Source organism: Diplotaxodon limnothrissa, linkage group LG10, assembly GCF_057381915.1.
Source record: "Diplotaxodon limnothrissa isolate DT_005_m linkage group LG10, D_limnothrissa_male_GT1.1, whole genome shotgun sequence".
NCBI lineage: Eukaryota > Metazoa > Chordata > Actinopteri > Cichliformes > Cichlidae > Diplotaxodon > Diplotaxodon limnothrissa.
The window spans coordinates 20,476,797-20,497,846 of NC_140605.1; the positions used below are offsets into that span (position 1 = coordinate 20,476,797).

The 21,050-nt window shown below is 39.9% G+C and overlaps 2 protein-coding genes across 2 annotated transcripts; one reads left to right on the forward strand and one right to left on the reverse strand.

Moving 5' to 3' along the window:
• Window positions 1-871: 871 nt before the first annotated feature.
• On the reverse strand, window positions 872-5,690 carry LOC146624340 (protein ABHD15). The gene is made up of 3 exons (XM_085364555.1): window positions 4,749-5,690; window positions 1,856-2,085; window positions 872-1,773 (listed from the first exon to the last, which is right to left on the reverse strand). The coding sequence occupies exons 1-3, from the start codon at window positions 5,496-5,498 to the stop codon at window positions 1,098-1,100; spliced, it is 1,656 nt and encodes a 551-aa protein (XP_085220681.1). The 5' UTR covers window positions 5,499-5,690; the 3' UTR covers window positions 872-1,097.
• A 3,711-nt stretch (window positions 5,691-9,401) lies between these two features.
• On the forward strand, window positions 9,402-20,686 carry LOC146624341 (von Willebrand factor A domain-containing protein 7-like). Its single transcript, XM_085363857.1, has 15 exons — window positions 9,402-9,584; window positions 9,672-9,944; window positions 10,041-10,134; window positions 10,266-10,400; window positions 12,041-12,227; window positions 12,310-12,485; window positions 12,614-12,726; window positions 12,819-12,935; window positions 13,161-13,355; window positions 13,444-13,576; window positions 13,960-14,109; window positions 16,598-16,690; window positions 16,778-17,049; window positions 17,162-17,455; window positions 20,279-20,686. Exons 1-15 carry the CDS (start codon window positions 9,402-9,404, stop codon window positions 20,684-20,686), a joined length of 2,823 nt encoding a protein of 940 aa, XP_085219983.1.
• The last annotated feature ends 364 nt before the right edge of the window (window positions 20,687-21,050 follow it).

Genomic DNA, 21,050 nt, shown 5'->3' on the forward strand with positions numbered 1-21,050 from the left:
TTTCGAGTAGTGCCACCGACCTGTAGCACAGAAAATCATCAGGGTTTGGAGAAGAGCAGAAACATTTCTAGCACTAGGAGCACAAACGCACACTTCTGTAAAGCAGCTGAGATTCCTGAGTGTTCTCAAAGTAAGTGGATAAGAATTACAGTTCAGATTTATAAGCCAGAGGAATACGGAGCCTCTTTCGAGAGAATTTTGTTACTTGGTCACAGTAACTGCAATAACTGGTGATTTTCACTACTGCTTAAGTTAAACAGGTAGAAGAAATTGATGACAAATTACTCACCTGAAAATGATCACTGATTGGTTGATTAACCCCCACCACCCAACTGATAGATACTAAAGATATTTGTGTCTTTCAGACAAATGGTCCAAAATAATAATAAGATCCTACATGTACCTTAAGCCCATCTACACCAGTCTGTTCATGGACGTAAAGCACAGGAGACACAAACATATATTTTGAGGCAGTTATGTGTTTGCAGCTTACTTGCCCCCTTAAGGTCGGAGTTAATGGGTCAATAGTAAGAAAGAGACTGGGTGAAAGACTCATCTCCCATTCTCCAAAAACATGTCAGTAATCCCCCAAGACTGAGTTAAACCTTTAGACTTTTTGGAAGGTTTGTGACCAGTTAGATCTGGTGCAAAAACCTGTGACAGCATTTCACAAAAAGAACATACCAGCAGTCAAACAGGGCCGAATAGGTTTAGATAATTTGTTTTCTCCCTTTAATAAATGAAATCATGATTTAAAAACTGCATTTTGAATGTATTCAGGTTATCACTGACACATATATGTCTCATGTTCTCAAGTCTTTTGATAACAAGAAATGCTTAAGTCTGACAAATATACAAAAAAATAGTCAGAAAGCGGACAAATACTTTTTCACATGATGTGACAGGAAACATAAAGGTCTTTTATTTGAAGACCAGTGTGTTTTGAAAAAATGTCAATAGGCATTAGTCAGCTAATGTCATTAGTTATGCATTTTTTTTCTTGGTTAAAAATAAGTTTTCTTTTGTCTGCTTGTATTTGAAAGACTTGTTTTTTATCTTCTCAATACCACAATTGGGAATAATCCATCCTCTCCCCTTCAGCGTGTGTAGGACCTCTTCCAGGTGAAATTCCCTTCTTGTGCATCCATGGCGCATTGATCAGCAGCCTGTGGTCTTGGTCTTCTCATCTCTGTGGCTTTTCTCCTACGAGCAGGAGCCATGCTCCAGCCCCTCAGCCTAGCCTGACTATTTTCTTCCATTAGAGCACTCCAACTCACCCTGTTCCTCTCATCCCCACGCAGGAATTCAGCTACGACCCTAAAGTACTCCAGAATTGAGATATGACTCCACATTTCTCCCCCCTGCTCCTCCAGAGCAAATCCACAATGCCCTCCCCTGTCTGTCAACATCAGAAAGAAATACGGATTGCTCATAAAAAGGGGAAGGGGCAAAGTGGAGGCAGGCGGGAGGAGAGGGTCATCACTGCTGCATACACAGAGCACAGGGACCGCCACCTCATCTGCATCTCTCAGTGGCTCGTTTCTCTCCCAGTAGCTTTCCCAGTCCTTGGCTGGGTATGCCCTCTCATCCAGCGCCCAGGCTGCTGAAGATGCCAGGCCCCACTGGGAGTGAGATCTTGAGCTCAGTCCAGAATTTAAAGGGCTTAATTGAGGCTGAGCTGGAGAGCAGAAAAGTGCTTCCTCAAAGTCCCTGAGGGACGAAGAGCTGAGGGCCCGATCCACATCCCGGACGCCTCTGAAGGAACTCGCATATCTTATAAAGAAAACCAACAAAAGAAAGATATCATATCCATGCTTCATTTATGTCTGTGCTATAACACTTTTACTGTTCTCACCTTCTGAGCTGCTGTTTTCGGTGAAACAGTGCCCCCCAGCGGTAAATAGGAGGCATAGGCGTTTCAAACCACAGTTGGCCGAGAAGCACAGGTGAGATTGCTGCTGCTGCTGTCAGGTACGTGCTCGATCCACACTCCCCCAAATATGAAAGAAGAACCCCTGAGCCTGACCCCTCACTCACTGCAAAAAGCACAGAGGACGGGTGGCGGCTGTGGACATAAGCCACCGCCTGATCACGGAAGACATGAAAGATAGTGACACTGTGAGATCATGGTCAAAACAGAAATAAGTGACCGGTATCGATTTTACAACAACATGTCTAACTCAGTGTTCGAATTAGTTTCTTGAGGGATTTGATGCAGACGTGAATATTATCCTGGGAATATATATATATATATATATATATATATATATATATATATATATATATATATATATATATATATATATATATATATATATATTACATTTTTTAAACCCAATTTTTCTATTTTGTTTTTAGTTCTTCCTCTTTATTATTTTTATTTATATCTTTTGAAACCCACAGACGATTCTGTTGGTATTCCTTAGTGTGTGCACCTTGGACACTGTAGTGACACCAGAGGGACAGAGCTGCAGGTGCACCTGACGTGCATAACCTTTGAACCATATGACCACTGGCTGAAAATGAGCTACTGTTGGAATTTTTGATTTTAAAAAATTAATAACTAAATATTTGCACACCTACACCAAAAAATAGGGCAGGTGCTGGGCCATAAAAGAGTCAGAGCAATAAATATGCTAATTTAGTAGCAGTGTGCCAGCTGTTGGTATTTTTCACATACACAGTTGAATTTTTTTTGCTCACATTTCTTAAATGTTCGTCATTCTGCATTTTCTAAAAGGTTTTCTAGACCATTTTTTTCAATCTGCATCAGGCAGATGATCTTCAGAGAAAATATTGCAAAAAACCAACAAAAACTCCCAAAAAACAAAAAACAAAAAAGTTTCAACTGTGACTAAAAAAAAGTTGAAATGCTTTGTAAAATTCACAAAAGCAAAAAAGGTTTGCAAATCTCATGAATGCATGTTTTCTCAGAAGGTCATACAAAAACATATGAAATGTTTAAACTGAGAAAATGTGGCTGAAGCAAAAACTTGTGTGTGGGAGACTTTCAGTTGGCCTTGAAATGACTCCAATCGTCAAGTGACTCAGCTGACTTGTTAATCACTGAGGGTGAGGCCACTCAGGTAGTTTAACTCTTATGTGGCCTTGCCTCTGGGGTGGACAAGGTTCAGCCTGTGTTCCTAAAAGCTACAGGGCTGAGCACTCCTGAGCTTCCCTGTGAAGGCTTACACCAGGGAGCCAGTGAGCAGAGTACATCCAGTAGTTGAACCTGTGATTCAGAAGGAACAATCCATCTCTCACCTCTCGATTCTACTTTTTGCACATTATGTGGTTCTGTTTCAGCAGGTGGTGACCTCCAGCTCGCACCAGAGTGGAACTAAAAGAATGAGATTGTGGATAGAAACAGCAGAAATGGGCTTTCTCTGACAGGCTGGGCGCAGCCTTAGCGATAGGGTCAGAAGTTCAGTCATTTGGGAAGGGCTCAGAGTGGAGATGCTACTCCTCCACATCAAAAGGTGCCAGCTGAGTTTGTTTGGGCATCTAGGATACTTCTTGGATGAGGCTTTCTGGGCCTATCCTACCTGGAGATAGCCCTGGGGTAGATACACTACATACTGAGGAGTTTATGTCTCTCGGCTTGCCTGGGAATGCCTCAGTGTTCCCAGGTGTTGAAAATGAGCTAACATCAGTTTTAAATTGATGCATTTTCTCAGTTTAAACATTTGATGTGTTCAATTGTCTATTGTGAGTAAAATATGGATTTATGAGATTTGCAAATCGTCACACTCAGATTTTACTTACATATTACACACTTATTCGAATTGAAATTTTCAAATGCATCCATACCTCAAACACAAACAAGCAAAACCAAAAGCAAGCACAAATGTCCTCACAACCAACACAACGGATCTTTTTTTCGTTCTTCTTTTGCTTTCTTTTCTTTCCTTTCGTTTTTATGAATGGCACAAAAATGATGTCAGACAACCAAGCCGTGCAAAACAAACCAGTTGAACAACCGAATGCATTGTTCTAAGTGAAAGTATATCTCAGCCAGACTGCTTCACGTATTAAAACATGTATTCTTACTGGTCCTGGCTGTCATGCCTTTAACACGATCAGATCAAGTGCCTATGGAAACCGTGCCGTAGCCCTTCAAAGGTATTTAGACCTACAGTTTTGTTTTTTGCTGTTTCCTATCCTGTCTGGCAGCTTTTGCAGTCTCAGTTATGATCTGAATGCACTGCTATGCCAAACCCATTTTGCTTTTTATAAATTCTCTATACGGTCCCCTTGTTTAGGAGAAAATATGGAAAGATGTAATAAAAAAGTACAAATAGTAATGCACAATATATGTCCAACTGCCGCACCTGTAAGAAAAATAAACATACAGCACTTGGACCACAAAAAGTAGAAACAACCCACACGTACATAAATCAACGAGCTTCTTGTGGTGTGTGTCTGTGTGTGGGTGTCACGAAATGTTCTTGAAAATGACCTACATTTTTAACTCAGTGTCACTTTCAGATCAGCATAACTTTATTTGTGATACCTAATAATTTAAAAAAAACTTATCCGAAACAAGGAAATCTTTCCTGGAAACTAACGGAAAGTAAACCAAATTAACAAACAAACAAAAAGCTAAAATACCTTATCAACACTGAGCTGAATGAAACAAACAATCATTTCCATTAAAAGAGTTAAAATTTTAATCATGTCTTAGACAGAAGGTGTGGATTTTCTTTGTCCAACAGTTTCTGTTTGATAATGAAATTGTCTTTCTTTACCTGCTCGAGATCAGCTGGGTCTCCAAACTCGGTTACTCGTGCTGTGGTCAGCGGGCACCCCTCTGTGCCCCGAGGGTGAAAGACCACCACATAAAAGCCCTGACACAGAGCCTGTTGGCACAGCATCTTTAAGTGGGGGGTCATCCCTCCCCAGTATTGAGGGATGAGGAGGAGGACAGGGGGTGCTGAGGTGAAGCAGCCCGGTGCCCTCACCCCTGACTGGTGCTCCTTCCTCACATCCCACTTCTTTCTTGTGGCAGCCTCACCCATCTTTGTTCCTACAGCCCAGTCCACAGCTATGATTCCCCCATCTTTCAGTAGCAGGTTGTCTCTAGTGAACTGCAACGCCTCTCCATGTTGGCCCCACAGCAGGCTGGACAGTGTCTGGAGGTGGGGGTCTCCCCTCGGCCAGGTGGCCAGTCTCGGCTTGGCCAGAGAGCCACAGTGCCGGAGCAGATATTTAGCCAGCGCAGTGGGTTTGCATATGAGTCTGGATTCATCTGAGATCTGACCTGACCCTGACAAAATATTAGTCCCTGCTGATTTGACCTCTTCAGCCCTTGCACTGGTGTTCTTGTGAAGTGGCAGCCCCAGGATCAGGCAAATAATAACCCAGAGTCTCCAGCTTAAAGCCCTGACTGCCAGCCCTGTCCAACAATGCACTCTGGGCAAGCGGAGAGTTAGAGACAGCAGCAAAAGTAGCACGGATGGGAACAAAAAGAGGAAATAATCCCCTACAAATGATGCCATTTGTAAATGCAAAATGATGTATTTTAATCCAGTGTTTTCTTTGAATATCTTGACTTTTATTTCTTCAAAAACAGTTAACGGCCATCTTACTTGTTTCTCCAGGAACCTGAAAATCCAGCCTGACACGCAATCTGTTGCTCTGTATCGTCGTCTCCTTTTTCCAATTCAGAGAGATTCAAGAGAAGTTTTCAAAGATTGCCAAAGAGAGAGAAAAAAGAGGGCCGGGGCAAATGTTAGTTGTTCTGCACTTGCTGCCCCTGCTTTCTCCTCCCTCCATAAATCATTTACTACCAGCTCACATAAAAATCAAGCAAACAGAAGCCACATAAATCTGAGCCATTAAATCTTAAATGATCATAGTCTTGGACCTTATTCTGTTCCTGGAATCATTTCGACTCTATTTTTAACAACGGCTTAAATGCAAATATCAGTATATTTTTGCACTGAAGAACGGTCACTGTAAAATTTCCTTCAACAGTTTTATTCTCATTAAAAATCTGTAAAGAAGTTTTAAAGTAATGTTTTATTTCCGCTCACAGTTTGATTTTGGAGGAAGATTTATATTCTTTAATCAAAGATGAATGCTTGTTAGTGTTGGTTTATAATCACGGAAGATGAAATATAACTATTTTTAATTACCTGCAAAAATTGTATTTTCAGTGACTCTTACGGTTCAAAGTGTGTAATAATTACCATTAGTATGCAGTACATTACTGGTAATTTGACTGTGACATTTTTTTAAAAAGTATACACAACTGAGGACTGACAGGTAGGACTGGTTGGGGTAGTGTACTCCTCCCCTCTAGGAAAGATAACCATATGATAACCAGTAAAATGTTAAATTTATTAATTACAAGCAAAAATACTGAAATCCTCCTGAACCACTTCAGAGGCTCCTAATAAGGATTTCATCCTGAGTCATTCATCACCTCATGACACACAAGTCATTCTTCAATAAGAACAGAACAGAAAAGTGATGAATCCAAATGAGCTTTTACAGAAAACATCAGAATAAGAAAGACAAATATGTAAAATCATAAAACATCATTGCAAAATGTAATAATAATATTTTTTATTATAATATACACAAATTAAATAAATGTATGCCACAAATAAGGTTACAGAATTATGAAGACGGGGATTATCCCCAACACACTGCCTATTTTTATTTAAATCTAAATAGAAAAACACACAGTGGAATCAGTCATGGATCGGCCTCCCTGGAGCCTGGGCCTGAACATTTGTGGGATCATCTTGACGGAAAACAAAACAGTAGGCAAGCAAACATCCAAAGACGAGCTCTGAATGTCCTTCAAGAAGCCTGGAGAACTATTCCTGAAGACTACCTACTACTATTTCCAATTTTCCTGACAAAATATGAAGAAATGAGGGGTGTCTCAAGTGTTCTGTCTCCACATGGTGTACTTTTGTGTGTGAATGCCAGTCTACTTACATAACAAAAGTAAATAATAATACAGTAGCTGCTGATAAAAATCATAGATTAAAATTCATGCCTGCAGAACTAAAATGTACTGTCTTCACTAAAAGTCTCACCCTCCACATTATGTGTTAATGTAAGCTTGACCGCATTTTCATGATGTTCAGCTTCTCGCTCGGCGCAGTGCTAAAATGAAAGTATGCACGTTGGTATTTCTACAAATAATAACGCGCCCCTGATGAACCTCCTAAGGGCACAGTGGCAGTGGAGCGAGTCAGGGCAGATGTAAATGTATCCAAACTAAGACAAATACACTCCATGCATTTGAATATATTTTACTCTATTATATTTTTACCTTTCAGTCTGTTCAAGCCAGTTAAAGTGTAAAAGGGTAAATTTAAGACTCCATATTTCTCATTTTTTTCAAAATGAATGGAAACGGAAATTTCTTAGAGTTAATATACTATATTAAAATAGCAGTTTAACAGTAATAAACTTGAAGTCTAAAGTTTAAAGCGCACATATTTCTGATTCAATTGTGTTATAGTGTATATTAAAGCTAAACGCATAATAATCTTACTGACTGATCATGACAAAGGTTAGACAGGTAGAGCGAGTCCTTCTAACCCCGCCCTGGCAATTAGGAAACATAAAAGCAGGTGCTGACAACATAACTTTCCAGTTCACAGGACAGCAACAAGGTCAGTAATCCTTTAACTCATTGTTGGCGAAACATCTGAAAGATAGAGGCTTGATTTTAGTAGCTGTTGTAGCAGCATAAAAATGTGGTAGACGTATTTCTGAGATGGTGTTATTATTATTGATTTATTATAACATTTTAGAATAATTTGGCATTTTTGAGTGTTTGAGTCAGAGTTTAACTATTTGAATTACTGCTTTAATTTCAACATTTATATAGAATTGAATTTAAAGAGAATTCAATAAAAATAGTTTATTGCCAGAATAGTATATTGAGAACTTAACGCTTTAACTAAAATAATTGCCAGAAAGTTCTCATTTGTGTTTAGACAACCTCTGACAATTAAAAAAAAAATTCTTATCATACACGTCTTCCGAGGAGGAAGCAGAATCTGGGGATGAGGGGAATGACCCGTCAATTTCCGGAGGCGAGGTCACTGAGGCAGTTAAACAACTCCTTGGTGGCAGAGCCCCTGGTGTTGATGAGATCCGCCCCGAGTTCCTGAAGGCTCTGGACGTTGTAGGGCTGTCCTGGTTGACACGCCTCTACAATGTTGCGTGGAGATCAGGGGCAGTACCTGTGGACTGGCAGACCGGGGTGGTGGTCCCCATCTTTAAGAAGGGGGACCGGAGGGTGTGTTCCAACTACAGGGGGATCACACTCCTCAGCCTCCCTGGGAAAGTCTATGCCAGGGTGCTGGAAAGGAGAGTTCGTCCGCTAGTCGAACCTCGGATACAGGAGGAACAATGCGGTTTTCGTCCTGGTCGCGGAACACTGGACCAGCTCTCTATCCTTTCAAGGATACTTGAAGGTGCATGGGAGTTTGCCCAACCAGTCTACATGTGTTTTGTGGACTTGGAGAAGGCATTCGACCGTGGCCCTCAGGGTGTCCTGTGGGAGGTGCTGCGGGAGTATGGGGTGTCTGGCCCATTGCTACGGGCCATTCGATCCCTGTACAACCGTTGCAAGAGCTTGGTTCGCATTGCCGGCAATAAGTCGGACTCGTTCCCGGTGGGTGATGGGCTCCGCCAGGGCTGCCCTTTGTCACCGATTCTGTTCATAATTTTTATGGACAGGATTTCTAGGCGCAGCCAAGTGGTGGAGGGCTTTCGCTTCGGTGGCCTCAGAATCTCATCTCTGCTTTTCGCGGATGATGTGGTTCTGTTGGCTTCATCGGGTGAAGGCCTCCAGCTCGCACTGGAACGGTTCGCATGTTCCACTGGGAGGAGGCCCCGGGGCCGATCCAGGACACGCTGGAGAGATTATATCTCTCGGCTAGCCTGGGAACGCCTTGGTGTTCCACCGGATAAGCTGGGGGAGGTGGCTGGGGAGAGGGAGGTCTGGATAAAGCGGATGAAGATGGATGGACGGATGGATTCTTATCATATTTGTGAAAAATATGATAAAAACGAACAAAAAAAACGCACACTGACGATGTAGAAGTCTCAAAAAACTCATGTTTTAAATATGATACACTGGGCATTAAAGGATTAAAAGATTCCTTCTTTTCTTCTTATTAAAATAGACAAGTGCTTCAGAGGATCGCTGTGACTTTGTTCTCATTGTTGTTTAATCCTACTGTACAGTTTGAGATGTACAATTCAGCATTTATTCTAATAAATGCTCAGGTTGATGAGATTGATGGTGACAGTTGTGATTCCTAAAAATCAGCATATCCAAAAATATTTACTTTTAACCTGTATGCATCATACGCCTGTAATTACATGTTTATGTTGCCACTTCATGTTGTGTGACAGGTGGAGCAATGAAGTCTGTGTGGCCGTCTGCATTGTTGCTCTCGCTTCTTTGCACTGGAGCTCTGGGTTTTGACATTCTGCCAGGCAGTTCTCTGACTCACCTGGACATCACTCTGCAGGCCCTGTTTAATGTGACTGTGCAGGTGTGCCGAGCATTTGCTAAGGCTGAAGGGACAGACTTCATTTTCCCTGTAAGAACTCAAATCATTGAAGTTAAATGAACAGAAACAAGGATTTTTAAAACAGTAATGTCAACATGATTTCCTTTGTGTGTTTAGGCACAGCCTTTCACCATACAGGGTGTTGCTACGGCCTGTGGTGCACCTCAGTCATCTAAAACTTTCGTTCGGTCCATTCTGCACATCATATACAGGAATGTGCGTGTGGACATCCGCTATGCCTTGAATGCCAGCTTCCACTTTGATGATGAGATGTTTGTTCAAGGAAAGAAAATCATCATAGAGGGAATACAGGCGGTCAAAGCAAGCAACAAGCTGGAGAATTATGAGGCAGCGAGGCAGAACCTGGGAGAAATTCTGCATCCTTTGCAGGTATTTATCATTACTTACTGCTGTTTAAAAACAACAACAAAAAACCAAACAAAAACAGAGTAAAATAATAACCCTATTTTTTTTCATCGCTTGGAGGATTTCTACAGTCACAGCAACTGGGTAGAACTGGGAGAAAAAAGCCCCAACTCCAATCTAATCAAATCTGGCGCCAGCATTGGGAACATAGCAGGTAAAGAGATAGTATGATGAGATGCCCGTACTGACATACAGATTATACAGATAAAACTATCATTCAATCTCAGAGTAGAAAGATTTAAAAAAACAAGGCCATAATTTAAATGCTGATTTACATGTTCCCAGCTAGGAGCAGGGCGACCTGCCGCAGCTGTGACGGCAACAACTGCAGCAACAACATTTTGGAGGATATCATAGCGGAGAAGATCCTGACATCTGGATACTTTAGTCTCACGCCTGTATTTGCATTGAAACCAAAGGGTAAGGGCTTCGCTCTTCTACAAAACCATCATTGTTTTCCCACACTCAGAAGAGGCTTCACATGTCACTGATTTTCCTGAGATTTACCTAAAACCTACATACTAAAATCTATTTTAACTCTACTATTACTTATTCTTCTAATCCCACTTCACTGCATTTGAAATTGCAGTTACAGCACTTTTTAATGGCTTTTTAACCCACATTTGTCTTGACAGTTACAATTACTTTGAAGTTTTATCAGCTCATCTGGCTAAACGATCAGTGAGCTCATGCTGTGGCGATGCATGTCTCATCATTCGTCCACAATTCACAAAAATTGCTCCTCCTCCTCCAGTATTGGTCATTAATTGCATGCACAATGTCCTCAAGGTCAAAGCCACATTTGTCCTTTCACTGGCACTTTGAAAAGACAAATGTGACACTTCTTGCAGTTTCGCTAAATTCTCGTCCACCTGACGTACTGACCAGTTCAAATTATTCATACTTACAGGACAGGACGGTTTATCATGAGTGAATGAAAAAACTCATTTAAATGATGTCAGCATACTGTAAACTATACTCAGTTTATAAAGAGTCAAAGCAGTATTTAAAAATAGCTGTATTTAAATGGGCAAATACGATTGCACCATTATGATCCAATAAAATATCACCGACAGCAGCCATCACTCTGCTCTTCAGATTGTGTGAGTTTTTGAATGGAAAAAACAGACTTTAGTTATTGGTTCTTGCACATGAGAGATAAACCAACATCCTTGTGAAATAACATAAAAAAGTATCCTTTAAATAGTATTTCATTAGTACACGTTACTTAAGTTAAAATATGAAACAAAAAAAGTGCCTTTAAAACCTGTCTCATCCAAAATCACAGTGTCAGTAAAACACAATCACAGTTTCTTGAGGATGATTTGAAGTAAACAGCAGCCGTTCACTCTGAGATTTTCCACCCCCTCCTCTTATGGACAAAAGGAATATTATTCATCCTGGCCTTCAGTTGTTGCTTTAGAGTTTATCACACTGAGTCAGAGTACTGCACATCCAACTGACACACAGCTTACTGTATGTCCTCAAAGGATCCATCAGATAAATCAACTGAAAAACTTTTTCTAACTGCTGCAGAGACACCAAAGCAATGGTGTAAAAGTAATTCCAGTTCATGAACCAAGTCGCACATTGCATAACAACCCTTTTTTTTTTATTATCATGTGTTAAATGTGAGGATCCAAAAGCAGATTCACAGGGAGGAGGAGTTACAGAGAAAACACACCATTTTACTGAGACCAGAATACAAACAAAAAACAGAAAATAAAATTAAGAACTCCAACTTACAGAACCTAAACTGGGTAATTAACACTGGTGGTGGTAGCCACAAGGGATAGGTGAACAGACACTCTGGCAAAGAAGAAGCTGAGACAGCAATAATAAATTAGGGTGTTCAGGGGGAGTGGAAACAGCTGAGACTTATTAAAGAAATGAGACTGGGGAAGAACAAAAATCATATACTAAGCAGACAGGCCAAAAGCTTACCAAGACAAAAGAGGAAGTCAGCTTCAGTGAAACAAGCCCTTAAATACACAAGTTAAAAGGAAAAAGAGCTGTGTTTAAGTATTCATCATTCCTCTCTCGCAATATTTGCTGAACAGGAAAATGCAGTCATGGAGGGGCAGTTGATCAGACAAGTAAGATCGAGCCTATAGGTGGGATCAACAAAGACAAAGAGAGTTCCAGCCATGGGTATCTCCACACGCAAGCTGCAAACATTGCAATAGCTGCAACAAGTGAGCTTCTAGAGGACATTCGGGGGGCTGCTGGTGACAGACCATTCTTGCGGTACAAACGCTCTGTGTGTTTCAGTTCATTGTGGTGCAGAAGTTCATTTTATCATTTATCTCTCTCCATCTCCTTCCCCCAGGATGATGGGTCTCTTTAAAGGATCCAGTAAGGCTCTTTGTTTTGTCATCGACACCACAAGCAGCATGAAAGATGACATTGCAACAGTGAAAAATGTCACTTCCACTATAATCAACCGTGATGTGGGAACAGCCAATGAGCCCTCGCTGTACATTCTTGTACCATTTAATGATCCAGGTAGGATCTCTGAGATGCTACGAATTTCTTTTCTGAATGTTCTGAAATGTTACTGTTCTGTCCAATTCATAAGGTGACAATGGACAATAGTAGTATATATATTGACTTTGACTCATGTCATCAAACAGGCTTCGGACCACTGACAAAGACAACAAACTCAGCAGTTTTCCAGAATGCGATTGATTCTCTTGTAGCCACCGGTGGAGGAGATCCACCGGAGATGAGTCTCTCAGGGCTTCAGGTGAAGTGATATATGTTCTGTAATTTTAAAAGCTCGATGCATGTTTGTTGTTTTACCTAAAACTATTATTCAAAGCGGTTTTCCTCACACAGCTGGCTTTAAGCGCTGCTCCATCAAATTCTGAGATCTTCCTCTTCACGGACGCAGCCGCTAAAGACAAAAACCTGAAGAGCACAGTGATCGCACTCATAGAGAGGACCCAGTCGGTGGTATGTAGTAGTTTAAGAATATAACACACTTATCTTAATGATGATTACATTTTTAAACGTCATTGAAACAGGGATGGGCATGTTTTGCTACAAGCAGATGTATAAATAAAGTAGTGTAATGGTCGTATTTTACCTTCTTTTTTTTTTTTTTAACTCAGTCTAATTGTTTGTAAAGGCTTTATGATTTGGTTAAGCTTGTTTTCATGCACCTTTTTTTCTTCTCAGGTCAATTTTATGATAACTGACACATCATCAGTCAACAGTCGGAAGCGGCGTGCTCCATCCAATAGGATAGCAGAAGCTGACGCTCAGCTGTACAGAGATCTGGCTCAGGCTTCAGGAGGCCAAGCTATCGAAATCACAAAGAGTCAACTTCCTCAGGCCACAGCCATCATAAAGGAGTCCTCCAACGCCTCTCTGGTAATTTCACAAACATCTCACTACTGGCTGGATTTGTCATTTCAAAGATTTCAGCTCTTTAATGTAAGTGCTTACTGTAATGTTCCAGGTGACCCTTCTTCAAGCAGCCAGGAACCCAGGAAAGGCTGAAAGCTTCACTTTTATGATTGATGACTCGGTAACAAATCCTACAGTTTACATTACTGGGGAATCCATCACTTTTACTCTCATTAGCCCCACAGGTATGCTATTCTGAAGGACTGTGGAAAAATTGAATTGAAATTTTTTATTTCAGTCAACTTGTTGTTGTTGTTGTTGTTGACTGAAATAAAAAAGAGTTTTTACTATTCGTCGGTCATGACGTCATTTCTGAGCCTGCCCAACAAAGCAGTGGCAGTCTATACTGTCCCCTACATTCTGTTTACACAGTAGTCAAATTCAGATTTTGCCTCATTTTTGAACAAAACAGCATTTATCATGGTGATAAATGCTGTTTTGTTACATAAATATTGATAAAGATGTTTAAAACTACTAAATGCAGTAACCCTAATTTTTGATGTTAAAAAAATTATCATTTAATAATAAATTCCTAAAAATAGTCTGTTTTCTATCTGTGTTCTAACAGGTGAATCTCAGGATAGCAGTGACACAATGGGGTCACTGATCATTACATCCCAGTCTGTGGGAAACTTCTGGTCCCTGCAGCTAAAAAAACAAACTGGAAAATGGGAAATGAGAATGGTGTCAAGTAACCCCTACACTCTGAAGGTCATAGGTGAGACTGTCAGTCGATACTTTTGTTTCTTATCCCTGGGGCCTTGAGGTATAGGTTTGAATGAACTAATAAGCTGTCAGAATGGATGTACTAAATTACCATTACAACAAAGTTTTTAATAAAAACGAATAGAGTTTGCATCTATTTGATGTCTGGCGTTGTAGATAGGAAAGCAGAAAGGTAGGGGGATAACATGCAAGCAGTTTTAGATGGGTCTAAAACCAAACACTTGCATCATCTTCTGTATCATAAGTAACTGGCTCAACCGGGTGAGCTATGACAACCCCTAAAAGGATCTCTTAAAATATGATTGGCATGTCCTGTCCTGTCTGAGCCAAGTTCAGTTCAGTTACCTCTCACCTGAGTGGAAACGTTGTTAAAAGTGAACGTTTCTCCCTTTGTTTCCAAACTATAATTGCACTGTTATTAGTGTTCACATCCTGTAGCTGTGTTTTGTGTAAAAACATGAATTTATTTTGTTATTTGACTAATAATGCTATATCCTAGGAGATGGTGAACATTTCTAGCACACTTGCTATGATGCCAGCACATGTGCAGGGAATGCTCACAGTAACAATACAGGTTAGACATACCTGCATTATTACAGTTAGCATGTCAGTAACATGGCATCTTCATGTATCTCATATTTTGTTAATGAATGAAAGGAAAAAAATCTAAAATACTTAGATTTTATCAGCCAGAGTAGAGCAATGCAGAGAATCTATTGTATGTATATTTGAACAACAGAAAACCAGAAATGGTTTTGCTATTGATTCACTAGAACTAAGCCAATTCTATTATTTAAAAAGTTCTTTAAGGGCTTTTTGATTTCACATAAAACAAAGTACTGGCAATGACAATGAAATTCCAGTGGTCCATGTGTTGTATAGGTCAAAAGACCTACACTATGAAAACTGCTACATTCAAGCACAGACATTCGCCTGGTGCTAATTTCCATCCATGTATATGGATGAAGACTCCTTTACCAGTGGTTCAAACCTAGAACCGTCTGCTATGAGGTGGCCACAGTACCATCGTGCTGCCCGGCTGTTATATAAGCTAACTTAAGATACTAATCTAACTACACTATCAAGCTTTAAATTTAGCATGTTCGTGTTCTGCTGTAATTAGTTTATTCTATGCTAAATTAATATTGTTTTACCAGTTGATGTATAAAAATAAGTAATTCAGAAAAAATATTAGATTATTTTACAAGCTAAACTTTAAGCTTACAAGCTTAAAAGTCTTTCCAAAACTAAAATAATCTCATGGCTTAGAGTCCAAATTCCTGTAAATTTTGTATGTTGCTACTAGATTAGTGGAGCATGAAGGGCTGCTAGCGTTAGCAATGTTAGCATGTTAGCTTTAACACATTATCGGGCGAAGAGCAGAAGATGCGTCTCTCCACCAGTGGATACTCTGTGAGGATCCATTTCACTGCTGTGTTCCTTAAAATTCTTTGCCAGAAATGTTGAGAGAGTGAATATGAAGGCAAAATAGCCTCGTGAAAGATCTCATACTTATTTAAAAAGTTTCCTTGGCAGCACAGGTCTTTGGGCAGCCTAGAAAAACGTAAGTAGTCTGTGAGGATTTATTTTCGTTGTCTTAAAGGCTAAATGGAAATGCTAATGACTCAACATATTCAAACACCAACAGGAAGTGGAAATAGAAAGAGGAAAAGGAACTATATTTTTAAAAGTCTGAATAAAAACAAAATTCTGTATTCTTAATTCCTGGTTCTTGAATCTATTCACTATGCTTTAGATTTCATTTTTAAATTATTAAAAAGGTTTTTTGAAGTTTTAATTCAAACTCTTTATTATTGTTAGTGTTTAGTTTTTCCATAAACCCATCCTATTTGAACCTCTTTTTTATGGATTTATATATCCATCCATCCATTCGCTTCCGCTTATCCTTTCCAGGGGCGCTGGAGCCTATCCCAGCTGTCATGGGGCGAGAGGCGGGGTACACCCTGGACAGGTCGCCAGTCTGTCGCAGGGCCAACACACAGGGACAGACAACCATTCGCTCTCACATTCACTCGCACATTCACACCTAGTGGCAATTTGGATTATCCAATTAACCTATCCCCACAAGCTGCATGTCTTTGGACGGTGGGAGGAAGCCGGAGTACCCGGAGAGAACCCACGCAAACACGGGGAGAACATGCAAACTCCACACAGAAAGACCCCGGCCTGATGGTGGAATTGAACTCAGGACCTTCTTGCTGTGCGGCAACAGTGCTAACCACTGTGCCACCGTGCTGCCTGATTTATATATCATTTAGAATTAAAAAAAAAGTCTTTAATTTTATTTTAATCATATAATAGTTAGAATTTATTTAGATATTATGTTATTTGTAAGTATTTGTCGTATTCAGAATTATCAGTTCATGAAATGCATTATTTCCATTGCCATTAGTCTCCAGGCCCTCCATATATTTGACTTTTTTCGTTTTGTTTTTTTTTTACCCCCTCATCATTTTTAGGTCAGAGTCCTATCGACTTCTTCTTTGACTTAGTGGTGGTGTCACAGGGCCCTTTTGGAGGATTTGATACCCTGGCGACACGTCCCAGTGCTGGTAAAGGCAACTGTTAAGACTTGGTGATCTGCAGATGTAACATACCATTAAAACATTAGACGTAATGAATTGACTTTTTCTTGAAAGGTGGCAATGGTAGCCTGTTGATGTCTTTAACGGGGAGTGACACTGCCACGGTGACAGAAGTCACTCTGGTTGGATCATCTGGGTCAGAGGTGATTAAAGGAGTCTTGGTGCCGCAGAGCAATGCAAGCATCTTGGTTCTGGTTGACAAGTTTCCATCAGAGGACTTTGAGGTGCAGGTGAAGGGACAAGCTGATAGTTTCACCTCCAAGGCTTTAATACTCTTCCAGAGACAGTCACCAACCAACTTCAGATCATCAAATCTGACGATAAATGTGAGCTGCAATCCACGACTTGTTTTGTGACACAAAAGCATCAAATCAAACATGGAAAAACATGCAGCAGCTCAAATAAGTATCTCTATAAATGTACTCTCTCTTTGTAAAGGCTAATCCAGAGACCATCATAGTACCCGGAACGCTATTTTCTGTGCCCTTCACTCTGATGACGAGTGGAACAGGTGGAAACTTCACAATTCGATCCACCAACAGCAGAGGGTTCGACTCTACATTTCCAACCAGAATGTTCCTGGAGCCTGGAATCACTAATAATGGCACAGTGACCCTCTCAGCACCTCTGAATACCACATCTGGAACTGATGTCACCCTGGCCATTGAGGCCGAGGCTCCTGGGGGCACAGACAGTAACTACATTGTGTTGCGCTTCTCCGTTCTTAACACGGTAATACTATAACTGTAAACTTTTTGTTTTAAGCTTTTTGGGTATTTCTTTTTTTTATTATTATCTCTTTTATTGGGACAGCTGTTGAACATAACAGTAGTTTACCTTTTTACACTTTCTTTGCTGTCACATTTTAACTTATAATTGAAAAATAAAGAAGACAAAAAAAGAAGAGAAAAGAAAAGAAGAAGAGAGAAAAAAAAACTAGGGTTAGGAGGCAGCAGGGCAGGAAGGTTTACGTACTACTCAGGGTTGTAACATCATATACAAAATCACACCTCATATGCTTAACATAGTCTGTCCATTTAGACCATATTCCGTAGAAGGTATCTCTCTGAAGTTTAAGAGAAAATGACATTTTTTCCATCGTATAGATCTCTTGTACAGAATGTATCCAGTCTTCTATCATTGGTGGTTCAGGCTTAAGCCATCTTCTCGTAAGAGGCTTTTTACTTGCGGCCAGAAGGATATACAGGAGTCTTCTGTCATTGGAATTCAGTTTATCCACTGGTGCATTGCACAAAAATATGGTCTCAAAAGTTGAAGGAAAAACAAATGAAAAAACATTTTGTAAATGATCATGGATTAGAGACCAATACTGGCGAATAACTTTACAGTCCCAAAAGATGTGGAAATGGTTCGCTCCGTCTCCCCCACATCTCCAACATTTATCACCAATTCCTCGATATCTTTGTTGAGCAGGGGTAATGAAAAATCTCATAATGCTTTTCCAGCAAAATTCACGCCAAACATTAGACCCAGTGGTAGCCCACTGTATCTTGCATGCGTGAGCCCAACACTTCTCTGTAATTGTCAAATTACCCTCCTATTCCCACTTCGCTTTAATATACAGAGTGCTGTCGTTTTTACACCGCTGGATGCTGTTATATAATTTAGAAATAATTTTACTTTGCACTTCAGATTTGATTAGTAATAAGAATGTTTCTACAAATTGTAATTCGTTTAGGTTCACTTTTAAGTTTTGATTAAAATAATTTCTGATCTGTAGATATCTAAAAAAATCATCTGATCCCAAGTCATGTTTACTCCTTAAAGATTCAAAGCTTTGAAATGCACCCTTATAGACAAATGAATAATAATTAGTTATTCCTTTTGAAATCCAGTTTTTGAATCTATTATCATATTGATTTGGAGTAAAATCTGAATCATATGCACACCATCTTAAAACCTTAGAGGCATTTTCCAAACCACCAATTTTTATTACTTCTTTCCAAGCAGATATCATTATTTGTAGTATAGGTTTATCTGCCATATGTATTTTATTCTGCAAGTTTATGTCCGATATTAAAGCTGAAACTGGTATTTCTTTTACTATTGTTCCTTCAACATCTTTCCATCCGGCGGTGTAGTTTGGACAACAGAGACAAATCAGCAGTCTTAACTGAGCTGCACAATAATATTCTCGTAGACAGGGAAGCCCACGACCTCCCTTTTCTTTCTTTAATTGGAGCGTTTTATATTTAACTCTAGCTTTTTTCCCATTCCAGATGTATTTTGACAATGTTCTATCCCATGCCGCAAACTGTTTTTGTGGTATGGCAATCGGTAGAGACTGAAACAAATACAGCAGTCGGGGAAGAATATTTAATCTGATTGATTCAATCCTGGAGTGTAGGTCCAGAAATGGAATAGCGTTCCATCTTTGTATATCTGATTTTATAGATTCATTTAGAGGGGCATAGTTGACATTGAACATTTTGGTGAAGTCACGATGTATTACCACCCCTAAATACATAATGCTATCTGCATCCCATTTCCATTTATAACGATTCTTAATTTCAACTGGTGGTTCATAGTTTAAAGTTAATACCTGCGTTTTATTTATATTGACCTTATATCCCGATAAAGAACCATACTGTGATAGTGCTTCCATGAGATGGGGGAGTGCCTGTGAGGGACAGGTTAATGTTAAAAGTAAGTCGTCAGCAAATAATGCTAATTTCTGTTCCCCTCCTGGCATTCGTACTCCTGTTATATGCTGATTCTGCCTAATCCACTGACTTAGTGGTTCTATAAACAAAGCAAAAAGCAGCGGTGAAATGCAGCAACCCTGTCGTGTCCCTCGTTCCAATATAAATTATTCGGTGAGGTCCCCATTGATTTTGATTTTAGCTGTTGGTTTGTTGTATAACTCTGAGACAATATCAATTATAGATGTATCAAAATTAAACTTCTCAAGCACTTTGTATAAAAAGGACCATCTCACTGAGTCAAATGCCTTCTCGGCATCTAAGCTTAACACTAAGGTCTCTAATTTTTGTTTGTCAACTTGCCGCAATATGTGCAAAACCTTTCTGATGTTGTCCCTGGCCTGTCTATGTTTAATAAAACCCGTTTGGTCATTATGTATTAACCTAGGTAATATCATTTCTAGTCTCTTAGAGATAATAGATGTAAACAACTTGTAGTCAATATTCAATACACTGATTGGGCGATAGTTGCTACATTCTAATTTATCTTTTCCTTCTTTTGGTATAATGGAAATCATTGCTTCCCTCCATGAAGGAGGGATAATTTTCTTTTCCATTATCCCTTTTTGGGTATTTCATGAAAAATCATTAATAAAAAGAATTGTTGGAAAAAAAAAGTCAATTGTAATAAATTTTATCATCTCTGTTCGTTAAACTACAGGCCTGAAGGTTTTTTTATGCTTAGCTAACCTGCTGTGCACCAACTAAAATCACTTTAAGCCAATCATAAGTAACAAAGAAACACATTTCTATAGAGCAAATATTGAGGAAGTTGCAGTTCCTTTAGATTCAGGCTTTTTGCTGACTTCATGCATTTTCCTTCCCCTTTTAGGTGACCGATTTCAAGGCACCAGTGTGTGAGCAGCTCAGCCTGCAGACCAACTGCTCTGTTAACTGCAGCATGAGGATGTGGGAGGTCTCTAGCCGGGTGACTGATGGAGCTGATGGGACGGGCGTTGATCTTGTCACCCTCAAGCAAGGAAACGGGACCATAAACACCACCCTGGATTCAAGCAATGAGAACATAACACTGGTGTACTACAGCGCATCCTGCTGTTCACCTGACATGGAGATAGAGGTTGTGGATCGCGTGGGTAATGTAGCCACCTGCTCCTACAGCGGAAGGCAAGGTACAATATCTCCTGTCTCTGAAGCCACAAAGCTCACTTGGTCGCCCTTATTTTGTCTCAGCATTGTGATTGTGGGACTCCACATTCTGACAAAAATGGGCATCCAGTGACTCCATGTCAGTGTGGTACAGCTATAATTTATGTATGTCAATATATATGTATAAGTTATATCAGTTCTATTTTTGACATTTAACTACTACTAGTATATTGGCTACTGTGGTATGGAGGCACTTACAAAAACTGATGCCTTGAAATATATTACAGCACTGTGCACAACCATTATGCCACCTCTAATTTCTTTAAAATCTGCTTACTTTCTTCTATTTCACTTGTATCAAGTAGTCCTGATCAATACTTCTCCAGACGTTCTGAAGTTTTTCTTCGGACATTGGGTGCCTTTTCACTCTTTTTCAGTCCAGTCCATGTACCTGATCATTTTCATAATAATGTTCTTTCTGGTCAGTTTACACTGAC